Here is a 12,723-nt window from a genome sequence, read left to right as displayed (position 1 = left end):
AACACATCATCAACACACACCACAAATACAGTTTAACACATCATCATCATCAACACACACCACAAATACAATGTTAACTCATCATCATCAACACACGCCACAAATACAATGTTAACACATCATCAACACACACCACAAATACAGTTTAACACATCATCAACACACACCACAAATACAGTTTAACACATCATCATCATCAACACACACCACAAATACAATGTTAACACATCATCATCATCAACACACGCCACAAATACAATGTTAACACATCATCCTCATCAACACACACCACAAATACAATATTAACACATCATCATCATCAACACACGCCACAAATACAATATTAACACATCATCATCATCAACACACACCACAAATACAGTTTAACACATCATCATCATCATCATCATCATCATCAACACACACCACAAATACAGTTTAACACATCATCATCATCATCACACTTCACAAATACAGTATCAACACATCATCATCATCATCATCATCATCAACACACACCACAAATACAGTTTAACACATCATCATCATCATCACACTTCACAAATACAGTTTAACACATCATCATCATCATCATCATCATATTCATCATCATCAACACACACCACAAATACAGTTTAACACATCATCATCATCATCACACTTCACAAATACAGTTTAACACATCATCATCACACTCCACAAATACAGTTTAACACATCATCATCATCAACACACCACAAATACAGTTTAACACATCATCATCATCATCAACACACACCACAATTACAGTTTAACACATCATCATCATCAACACACTTCACATGCCACAATTACAGTTTAACACATCATCAACATCATCAACACACACCACAATTACAGTTTAACACATCATCATCATCATCAACACACATCACAATTACAGTTTAACACATCATCAACACACTTCACAAATACAGTTTAACACATCATCAACACACACCACAAATACAGTTTAACACATCATCATCATCATCAACACACACCACAAATATTGTTTAACACATCATCAACACACTTCACAAATACAGTATCAATACATCGTAAGTAAGCATTTCACTGTAAGGTCCACACGGTTGTATTCGGTGCATGTGACTAATACAATTTGATTTGATCATCAACACACACCACAAATACAGCATCAACACAACATGATCAACACACAATATAAACTAATATAAGCAAATATCTATATATAGACACACACACCACCAAGCTGTTTCTTTATGTAAATGCTACGTTTGTGTGTGTGTGCGCGCTAGTGATCTTTCTTTCGCAAACTATATTTAAGACCTGGGGGAGGGGTGAGGGAGTGTGTGTGTACTCAGGATGTACATCCATCACTTTAAGTCTAAATTATTCATACTGAAAATGGAGGTCATTTATCCCCAATGATTAAAGTTAAACTAAGAAAGATTAAAAGGAAAACGAGGGAAGGAGGGAGAGAGGAAAGGATAGAGGGAGAGGGGGAGAGGATGTGTCTGTGTTCAGTCAAAATCAGGAATTAAGATGTTTTAAAGGGAAATGAAAATGAGAAGCAGTATGGTTCTGGGTAGTTAGAAGTTTAGGTCTATTTTAAGTGTTGTGCATGCACGTCAGTGGTGGTTGGTGACGTTAAAGATGAGGGAGGCCTTATTTCTACTACATGATACTCTAATTTTCCCTATACCTATCATGAGGTTGCTACAACCTAGCCTACCCATGAAAGTTTACAATGTAGGTACACACAGGTCGAGAGGAAGATTTGAGTAATCAATGTGACAGTGACACATTCAATATATTGGACAAATTCAGGTATGTTCATCCCCATTTCGTTCCATTTGCTTCCGTTTAGAAATGTTTTTCAACAGAATCGGCGGAATGAATACACCCCTGATCACCCGCAAACACAGATCACTTTCATAGCAGCCACATACAAACAGCATGATCACTTTGCTCATTGTATAATTCCTTCTTGCATTTACGCGCGCTTCTCCTCTCCCCTTTTCCCGTCACTTGTGGACTCCATTGCACAACACCACGCAAATGTCAGAGTAGTCAACATAGCTACTAGAACTAACTTGTTAGTAAACATGCTACAATCATGAAGTACAGTGTACAGCTAGCAGTTTAGCAGTTACACCAGTGGGCCCTGGTGGCTATCCATTATCCAGTGTTGGATAGCCATAGTCAGCTAGCTAACATAGCATCCCTCTGTTTGAGCTGGGTGTTTGAGTAGGCTACACTAGCTAGCTGCATTCTCTAACTAAGTAAGTGAAAGCTAAAAAAAAAATGCTATGAAAAATAGCTAGCACTCTCTCTCTTGCTTCTCCTTCATTTTTGAAGAAATTAATTTATTCAAAACTGTTCAACTATTGTCGTTCTCTCTCTTTGAGTCAACTACTCACCACATTTTATACACTGCAGTGCTAGCAAGCTGTAGTTTATGCTTTTGGAACTAAATTCGTTCTCTGATACTTTGATTGGGTGGACAACATGTCAGTTCATGCTCTAAGAGCTCTGATAGGTTGGAGGACATCCTCTGGAAGTTGTCATAATTACTATGTAAGTCAATGGAAGGTGGTGAGAAGTCAGTGTACCCGGAGGAGGACGGGAACTAGCTGTCTTCCGGCTACACCATGGTGCTACCCTACAGAGTGCTGTTGAGGCTACCGTAGACCTTCATTATAAAACTGTGTGTTTCAATGATATGGTCACATGAATATATTTAGTGTAGTTCTGTGGATGGTGCAGGTGTGTGTGGGTGTGTGTTACCTTTATAATCTGTAGGTCAGTGAGTTGTCTGACACAGAAGTCAGGTAGGTAGACTCCTCCCCCTCCTATACTCAGCTGACCCACACTGCCTCCTGATAGGACAGAGTCTGACTGGTTCAACCCACTGCTACCAGAACCAAACCTGTTGACTGGAGATGAGTTTGATTAGATTCTGTCCCTTTTTGTCCTCTTCCTCACTCTCTCCTCACTCTCTTCCTCACTCTCTTCCTCACTCTTTCTGGCTCTTGCTCTCTATTAGACAAGCGCAAACACATACATGTTCACACACTCACACACACCATACACTGGGCTGGCCTGTTTGTGTCTGCTTATCAGTGTAAGCTGGGTGTTATATAACCCAGGTCAGGACATGTCTTTCTACCGAACCATTTTCTTAAACAGCTTTAATTACTGCAGTTACATAGTTTCCACTGCAGCCATCTTATCCCACAGATTCAAGAGAAATCGACGGTGGATTTCACGCACACATAACTTAGAAACATTTTGCTACCATAGCATTTAGGGGAAGCTGGGGTAAGAATGTCCTATTCAATAAATCCTCTTCATCAACGTCATCGCCATCAACAACATTATAATCACTAACATCAACTGATAAAATCCCATTGTGTGTTGTTGGGGCTGGGAGGGTATTTACCTATGGACAATGGTGGTATGAGGGCTGGCATGCCATAGTAGGAGAAAGCTCCGTTCTCAAAACGAAGAGCCTCCTTACCAATCTCCACCTCCACTTTACCCTGCAATGACATAACACACAGACTATTAAACAGCAACGTTTTCATAGATTTACAAACTTTGGTAAAATACCGGGTAGTTTTGCAACCCTAGGTGTATCTGTAGAACCAAGACAGTGTAGTATCAGTGTGTATGGTGTGTACCTGTAAAATCAGGACAAAGTAGTCGACAGGTTTGTTCCTCATATACAGGAAGTGCTGTGGTGCTCCTTTGTTCTTCCTGTCAAACTTAAGTTCCTGAACGACACTGGGGTGTTTGATCAGACAAAGGAGAATCTTCTCTGAGAGATGACATGGCTTGAAGGGCTCCACTTCTACACACACACAGAGACAGAGACAGAGACAGAGACAGAGACAGCGAGAGAGAGAGAGAGAGAGAAGAGTGTAAATGCACACACACACACACACACACAAACACACACATCCATCCACCCATACACAGAGGTCCTACCTGTGGCCAGGAATCGGTGTGTAGCAAGCAGCAGTTGAGGAGACATCTTCACCTTCATCTCATTCTCTGACATTTTAAAGACAGAGAAGTCGTGTTGCTTCCTCTCATGGTGAGACACACGCCTCTTAGTCCTCTTATCAGCTAGGGAACAATCAATCAATCAATCAACCTATCAATCCATCCATCAATTCATTCATGAAATCTTTATTTGTCTGCTAATGGGATAGGTTTCTGATTGGGTTGGTATAATGATGTTATGACGATCAGATTGTGTTGAATACCCATTGCTGTACTGAGGCCTGCGGAGCACAGTTACTGAGATGAACTGCACTGTGCTATATTTATACAGCACACACACATGCACCCCCCCCCCTTCTCTCTTTCCCTCTCTCTCTCTCTCTCTCTCTCTCTATTGCTGTGGAGTCTGCTTTATACAGTACATTCCCCTTGCAATTAAACATGTTATAGGTTTGAAAATGGAATGATGTTCCCAGTCTGTTATTATGCACCCAGCACATGATATTTACCCTACAAGTGGTTGCAGTTTACATAGTAGACAGATGCAACATTTGATAATACAGCATAATGTTAAAACAACGAAATAGCGGAGCTGCTACACCAAAACGTTTGTTTGTCTCTCTCTTTGTCTCGCTCTGTCACACACACACACACACACACACACACACACACACACACACACACACACACACACACACACACACACACACACACACACACTGCAGAGAGAGCGTTAAGCCCCAATTAAGCCAGTGGTAATTATTTATGGGATAAGTTAATTACTTCTGCATAATTATGCATCAGATCACGTTATGGGAGAGGCAGGGGGGGTTAAGGGGCGATCAATAGCTTAGAGGGATGGACACTCCTTCAAATTAGTGAATCAGGCTATTTCAGCCACATCAGTTGCTGACAGGTGTATAAAATCGGGCACACAGCCATGAAATCGCCATAGACCTACATTGGCAGTAGAATGGCCTTACTGAAGAGCTCAGTGACTTTCAACGTGCCACCGTCATAGGATGCCACCTTTCCAACAAGTCAGTTCGTCAACTTTCTACCCTGCTAGATCTGCCTAGTCAACTGTTAGTGCTGTTATTGGGAAGTGGAAACGTCTAGGAGCAACAATGGCTCAGCCACGAAGTGGTAGGCCACACAAGCTCACAGAATGGAAGCACCGAGTGCTGCAACGCGTAGCACGTAAAAATCCTCTGTCCTCGGTTGCAACACTCACTACCTAGTTCCAAACTGCCTCTGGAAGCAACAGCAGCACAATAACTGTTCATCGGGAGCTTCATGAAATGGGTTTCCATGGCCGAGCAGCAGCACACAAGGCTAAGATCACCATGCACAATGCCAAGCGTCGGGTGGAGTGAAGTAAAGATCGCTGCCATTGGACTCTGGAGCAGTGGAAACGCGTTCTCTGGAGTGATGAATCACGCTTCACCATCTGGCAGTCTGACGGGCGAATCTGGTTTTGGCGGATACCAGGAGAACGCTACCTGCCCGAATGCATGCTGCCAACTGTAAAGTTTGGTGGATGAGGAATAATGGGCTAGGGCTGTTTTTCATGGTTCGGGCTAGGCCCCTTAGTTCCAGTGAAGGGAAATGACATTCAAAAATGTCCAAAAATTACATTCTAGACGATTCTGTGCGTCTAACTTTGTGGTAACAGTTTGCGGAACAGTTTGGGGAAGGCCCTTTCCTGTTTCAGCATGACAATGCCCCTGTGTACAAATCGAGGTCCATACAGAAGTGGTTTGTAGAGATTGGTGTGGAAGAACTTGACTGGCCTGCATAGAGCCCTGACCTCAACCCCATCGAACACCTTTGGAATGAATTGGAACGCCGACTGGGAGCCAGGCCTAGTGGAAAGTGGAAAGCCTTCCCAGAAGAGTAGAGGCTGTTATAACAGCAAAGGAGGGACCAACTCCGTATTAATGGCCATGATTTTGGAATGAGATGTTGGACGAGCAGGTGTCCACATACTTTTGGTCATGCAGTGTATCTATAAAGAGAGAAAGAGAGTCGTTATACATACTGTAGAGGTCTGTCTCGTCCACAATCTCAGACTTGATGATTTCTTCGATAACGTCCTCCAAAGTAACAATTCCCAGGACCTCATAAAAGGGGTCCCCCTCCCCCTCACTGTTCACCCTGTGGACTATAGCCAGGTGGGATTTACCTGGGAGAGAGATTAGGAGGAGAAAAATTAGGGGGGGGTGGAGCGCCGAAGGAGGGGGGGTGAGTGAGAGGTTATAGAAATCAGCATTTATTTTCCGTGATTACGTAGATGTCTGAGCTGTGGATAGTAGGATAACTTTGTGATGAGTCTGGAAATCCAGATTAAAAATCAACACCATCCAGGAGACTCTCACTGAAAGTAACCGTTAAGACAGAGATTGATTCTCTCCCCAGCTGAAACTAGTCATACATAGATAAGTCATATTTCTGTGTTAGTATTACTGACAACTGGCCAGATCCCAATGGAAAATACCCTCAGTGGTAACTCTCTCTCTCTCTGTGTGTGTGTGTGTGTGTGTGTGTGTGTGTGTGTGTGTGTGTGTGTGTGTGTGTGTGTGTGTGTGTGTGTGTGTGTGTGTGTGTGTGTGTGTGTGTGTGTGTGTGTGTGTGTGTGTGTGTGTGGTCTGTGTGTGTACAGCTTTCCATGTTATCTGTTGTCTGTAGCTTGTGAGGTGTGGAAACACTTTGTTGCTTTTATGGATTTTGTTTTGTTGCTTTTTGTGCTTTTTGCTCTGTCTGTCTGTCTGTCTGCTACGTGTTGCTTGTCCTATGTTGCTCTGTCTGTCTGTCTGTCTGCTACGTGTTGCTTGTCCTATGTTTCTCTGTCTGTCTGTTTGTCTGTATGCTACGTGTTGCTCTGTCTGTCTGTGATTTTTTAAAGAACTGTCCACTATGAAAGGCAGTGACTTTGCCAGCATTTTAGATAACAATTTATAAATGACACTGCTACAACAACATCGGAGACACTGTGGTTGCTTTCCATGGCTTGTGAAAAATGTAATCATTTTTACAGTTTCATTTTAGTCATTTAGCAGATACTCTTATCCAGAGTGACTTCCAGGAGAAATTAGGTTTAGGTGCCTTGCTCAAGGGCACATCAAAAGATTTTTTCACCTAGTCGGCTTGGGGATTCAAACCAGCAGCCTTTCGTTTACTGGCCAAATGCTTAACAGCTAGGCTACCTGCTGAGGTTCTGACATGTGACATTTCATGTAAGACTCCTCACCTCCCACCTCCCTCCTAACCCCCTTGCCTACCTGAATCAGCCTCCATCACAGGGGGGAGAGGGGGAGAAGGGGAGAGGGGAGAGGAGGAGAGCATGCAACTTGTTGGTTGTCAAATGTTGCTCTGCATGTGCACACTGCTCATTGTCTGTCTGCATTGGAATTGGAATTGTGTTTAATAACCTGCCCAGGGACTGTGGTTGAAAATGAGCTATATGGCTAAAACCGACACTTTTACTAAAACGTTGATTAATGTGCACTGTCCCTGTAAAAATACAAATAAACTGAAACTCGAACGCAATATATAATGAGTGTACAAAAAAATGTGGAACAAATGCTCTTTCCATGACATAGACTGACCAGGTGAATCCAGGTGAAATCCAGGTGAAAGCTATGAACTCTTATTGATGTCACTTGTTAAATCCACTTCAATCAGTGTAGATGAAGGGGAGGAGACAGGTTAAATAAGGATTTTTAAGCCTTGAGACAATTGAGACATGGATTGTGTAAGTACAGTATGCCATTCAGAGGGTGAATGGGCAAGACAAGAAACGGGGAATGGTAGTAGGTGCCAGGCGCATCGGTTTGAGTAAAGAACTGCAACAGTGCTGGGTTTTTCACACTCAACAGTGTCCTGTGTGCACCAAGAATGGTCTACCACCCAAAGGACATCCAGCCAACTTGACACAACTTTGTGAAGCATTGGAGTCAACATGGGCCAGCATCCCTGTGGAGTCAACATGGGCCAGCATCCCTGCTCTCCTCAGACGCTCTTACAGACAATAGAACATCTCTGCCAGGGAACTGATCCTCTGGCAACCACATCATGGTACCAGCAGGAGGGGCAACCCAGTCATCATGTGTGTGGACCAGCTTAAATGTGACACCGGACTGGAGGAAGAGGAGACTGCATCTGCAATGGAGGACAGGCAGCTCTGGAAGTCCCACTTCTACTGCCGTCGACCCCAGACAACCAGATGATGATGAATGTGATAAACATACATTTAATTGAAAAGGTTAATGCTACTTTGAGTCCACAAAAATAATGTTGATTGAATGAGGCCCTCTTATCCAACTCATTTCCATAATTAAACCGTTCAGATGACCATCTCTGAGCCCTCACGGACAAGCCAACCGTGTCAATCTGAATAGCATATGAATGAAGCCCTAGTCCTTTTAAATAAGCTCTCTTCCTAGTGTACACTGCTGTCTCCGTCCCATAGCCTCCAGTGTGATTCCTGCTAACTGTCAGAGCACATGAAATCTACTTATGTTTACCATGCAACACACGGGAGAGAAATTATTCCTGTTCTTTTCACCCACTCAACAATCTACATTACTTTTATATAGTTGCTAAGAATGTACTGAGTATAAACACACACACACACACACACACACACACACACACACACACACACACACACACACACACACACACACACACACACACACACACACACACACACACACACACACATATTCCCCTGGCTGACGGCTGAACACAATGATTCATACTCTGGTTGTCATGGTAATTGGAAGAGATTATTCCAGCCTCCAGCTTCTTTCAACATTCTTACATGGATGGAGACACTAAGGACTGTTTACAGTCACTTTGTCACGTCTCTTCTGGTAGCCTAGCAGATAGAGCATTAGGGCAAGTAACTAAAAGGTCGCTGGTTTGAATACCCGAGCCGACAAGGTGACAAATCTGTCAATGTGCCCTTCAGCAAGGCACTTAACCCTAATTTGCTCCAGGGGCGACGTTGTTCTATGGCTGACCCTGTAAAACAACATGCACTGTACCTATATTATTATCATTTTTTATAGCTTCAAGGAAGTTCTTTAATGGATTATGGATATGGATAAACACTTTCTGTGACATACAGCAGCCTATACTGTACCACTCACCTCCACTTGGACCTGCTGAGTCTGTTATACTGTACCACTCACCTCCACTTGGACCTGCTGAGTCTGTTATACTGTACCACTCACCTCCACTTGGACCTGCTGAGTCTGTTATACTGTACCACTCACCTCCACTTGGACCTGCTGAGTCTGTTATACTGTACCACTCACCTCCACTTGGACCTGCTGAGTCTGTTATACTGTACCACTCACCTTCACTTGGACCTGCTGAGTCTGTTATACTGTACCACTCACCTCCACTTGGACCTGCTGAGTCTGTTATACTGTACCACTCACCTCCACTTGGACCTGCTGAGTCTGTTATACTGTACCACTCACCTCCACTTGGACCTGCTGAGCCGGTGTCATCTTATATGACCGACTGTCCAGAGCAGAACTGGATTTATATACACCCTGGATTCTCTGCTTTTCAGGAAGAGGGAAGTGGTGTAATGGAATGGCTATAGGCTAACTTGAACACTACACTTAGCTATAGACCACTTCTGTCAAACCAGCCAGCACCTGCTGAACAATATCATCGTTTTTTCTCATAGACCATGTGTTACAGCGTGGAGGTGACTGAATGGCAGTAATCCTGTGATTTAGAAACTGTGAGCTCATTAGTCTGTGTGCTCTGATTGGTAACATGCATGACTCTGGAGAATGCACCTCCGCCTGTTTTCGTACAAAATGGTGGTGCATTTCCTACAGATTTAACTCTATATATGCTACCTGATTTTGCATATCATTTTTTCTCTCTACAACAGTGTATACTGAGCTCAGGTGTGAGAGGGATCTACCTAGCCCAGGGGCGGACTGGGACCAGAAATCTGCCTTGGAGAAAATGTTTTCCTTGAGGCCCCCACACTGGCCCATTTTTTGTTTTACCCCCATTATTATCCAGATAATGATAATTTTGCACACAAAAAAAAAACATTTCGACAGGCCCACTGGCCCAAAAATGGACCAGCCTGAAATGCCAGATGGCCAGTCCGCCCCTAGCCCGGTCTGAAATGTCAGATGGCTCGTCCGCTCCTAGCCCGGTCTGAAATGCCAGATGGCCTGTCCGCCCCTAACCCGGTCTGAAATGCCAGATGGCCCGTCCGCCCCCAACCCGGTCTGAAATGCCAGATGGCCTGTCCGCCCCTAACCTGATCTGAAATGCCAGATGGCCAATCTGCCCCTAGCCCGGTCTGAAATGCCAGATGGCCCGTCCACCCCTAGCCCGGTCTGAAATGTCAGATGGCCCGTCCGCCCCTAGCCCGGTCTGAAATGCCAGATGGCCCGTCCGCCCCTAGCCCGGTCTGAAATGCCAGATGGCCCGTCCGCCCCTAACCCGGTCTGAAATGCCAGATGGCCTGTCCGCCCCTAACCCGATCTGAAATGCCAGATGGCCAATCTGCCCCTAGCTCGGTCTGAAATGCCAGATGGCCCGTCCGCCCCTAGCCCAGTCTGAAATGCCAGATGGCCCGTCCGCCCCTAGCCCGGTCTGAAATGCCAGATGGCCCATCCTATTACCTCTCTTGAACTCCTCCAGCATCACATCCAGTTTGGTGTCTCTGAACACACAGTGCATGGGGTGTTTGTAGAACTGGGTGATGGTCTTCAGAGGGGTGCAGTCATCCGGGTCCACGAACGCCAGGTCTTTGACGAAGAGGATATCAACAATGTTGGACCTGTCGTTCTCATAGACCGGGATCCGGGTGAACCCGCTCTGCATGACGTCAGACATAGTACAGAAGTCTAGAACAGCATCCGAGGAGAGCATGTAACAGTCCGCCAGAGGAGTGTGAACTTCTTCTACGGTCTTGGTCCGCAACTCCAGAGCGCCCTGGATGATGTTGAGTTCCTCTTTGACCAGGTCGTGGTAGGGGTCTGTGACACGTAGCATGGCCACCAGTTTCTCTCTGGTGTAGAAGTTACTGATCTCCTGGTGAAGCATGATATCTAGGAGCTTGGAGATGGGGTAGGAGATGGGGAAGGATACCAGCATTAGAAGCCGGGTGGCCCAGATGGTTTTGGAGGCGATGGTGAGGCTGTGTCTGGACGCCACAGAGTGAGGCAGGATCTCTCCTATGAAGAATATACCGAAAGTGCAAGTAGCAAGGGAGGTGGGAGTCATCCCTATAATCTGGCACATCCACACCACGAAACAGGTGTTGGTCAGCACGTTGCCCAGCACCACAGTACATAGGATGTAGTTGCCATGTTTACGCACGGATTCGATCTTGTGTGCGTATTTTTGTTCCTTCGCGGTGCCGCTGTTTTGTAGAACGCGGAGTTCGACGGGATCCATGGCGAGCATACTGATGTTCAGCCCGCTGCAAAGCGCAGAGAGTCCCAATAGAATCACCGACACCCCCAACTGGAGCCACACATCCGCATGCGGGGGTCGCTCCACCACCGCTAGCCAGAAGTCTCTGGTGCTGAAATGCTCCCACTTCACCCCGTCAAACGCGCACATGGAGTAGTATTTGATCCGCTCATCTTTGCGCAGGTCTTTGGCGAGCAGCTCCACTATAGAATCAGAATCAAATTCCAAAAAGGTCATCATCAGACAAAAGAAAAACGCACAATAACATGTAAGATTATTATTTTAAATGTAATCTGAGATTGAACAACGATGAAAACATGTAACTATAGACTAAATAAACGGACCCAGAACAGAGCTGTGGCTGGACGCAGACCTGAAGGAACCCAGGAGCTCGATGTCAGAACTCCGAGCGTGCTCGTCCACGCACGGGTTCCGTTTGGGAGGGACCTAAATTTAAATTGATATTTTATCACGATATTTAGGTTATTTCATAAAACCTATTTAATATATAGCTTTAATGGTAAATGGTCAATACACTCAATAAACTGACCAGTGTCTCCCCCTCTCCTCGCTTTCGCTCTCCACCTGGTTCTTCTATGAAGGCGATCCATGGTGCGGCAGCTTCTGGTCTTCCACTCCCAGAGTGGTTGTTGGCTCTCTGTGTAACCGAGGATGCTGCGTAGTAAACCCGCAGCATGAAGCGCGTACCCTCGGTCGCCTGGAGCAGCCCGTCCTGCACTGACAGCTCCCCGGCTTTAGTGTCCTCTGGGCGGACGCCAAGCAATCCCTTCGCCTGGGCTGGGAGAAAGAAGAGGAGGATGAGAAGGGTGAAGAGGTGAAACGACAGCAGGCGGCAGGGATGAGGTGAGGAGGAAGCTACCGCAGCATCAGCAGCCATCATGCTGAATAAACTACAGAGGGACATTGGCAGAGGTTGGGTCACGTGGTCACGGTTTTTACGCTGGCTCTGCTTGAATCAGCATAACAGCTGGACAGCCACAAACCGAGGAAAGAGAGAAGAGGGGGTTGGCCGAGAGAGAGAGAGAGATAGAGAGAGAGAGAGAGAGAGAGAGAGAGAGATCGGGCATGTGTGGGCCTTACAAAATCCCATGCAGTACAATGACGTAATGTCATTTTGCGTGCCATTACAATCTAAAAATAGAAGACAGGAAATGCCCTATCATCAGAGCTACTTCCCAGGGTGACTGTCTGTCGCTCCGTGCAGAGACCACAATCATAGAAACA

The 12,723-nt window shown here is 45.3% G+C and overlaps 1 protein-coding gene across 1 annotated transcript in view; it reads right to left on the bottom strand.

Moving 5' to 3' along the window:
- Window positions 1-12,516, bottom strand: part of LOC129828455 (metal transporter CNNM4-like) — a 50,397-nt gene extending 37,881 nt beyond the window's left edge. Inside the window, exons 1-8 of the mRNA XM_055889493.1 lie at window positions 12,029-12,516; window positions 11,823-11,925; window positions 10,683-11,681; window positions 6,053-6,196; window positions 3,994-4,134; window positions 3,687-3,856; window positions 3,446-3,545; window positions 2,734-2,939 (exon numbers count right to left, since the gene is read on the bottom strand). Of these exons, the coding sequence (XP_055745468.1) occupies window positions 2,734-2,939; window positions 3,446-3,545; window positions 3,687-3,856; window positions 3,994-4,134; window positions 6,053-6,196; window positions 10,683-11,681; window positions 11,823-11,925; window positions 12,029-12,403 (2,238 nt within the window). The 5' untranslated portion in view covers window positions 12,404-12,516. The remainder of the gene's footprint in view (window positions 1-2,733; window positions 2,940-3,445; window positions 3,546-3,686; window positions 3,857-3,993; window positions 4,135-6,052; window positions 6,197-10,682; window positions 11,682-11,822; window positions 11,926-12,028) is intronic.
- Between the last annotated feature and the right edge of the window lie 207 nt (window positions 12,517-12,723).

Source organism: Salvelinus fontinalis, chromosome 30 (assembly GCF_029448725.1).
Source record: "Salvelinus fontinalis isolate EN_2023a chromosome 30, ASM2944872v1, whole genome shotgun sequence".
Taxonomy (NCBI): Eukaryota; Metazoa; Chordata; class Actinopteri; order Salmoniformes; family Salmonidae; genus Salvelinus; species Salvelinus fontinalis.
This window is presented reverse-complemented; position numbering and strand designations above follow the sequence as displayed.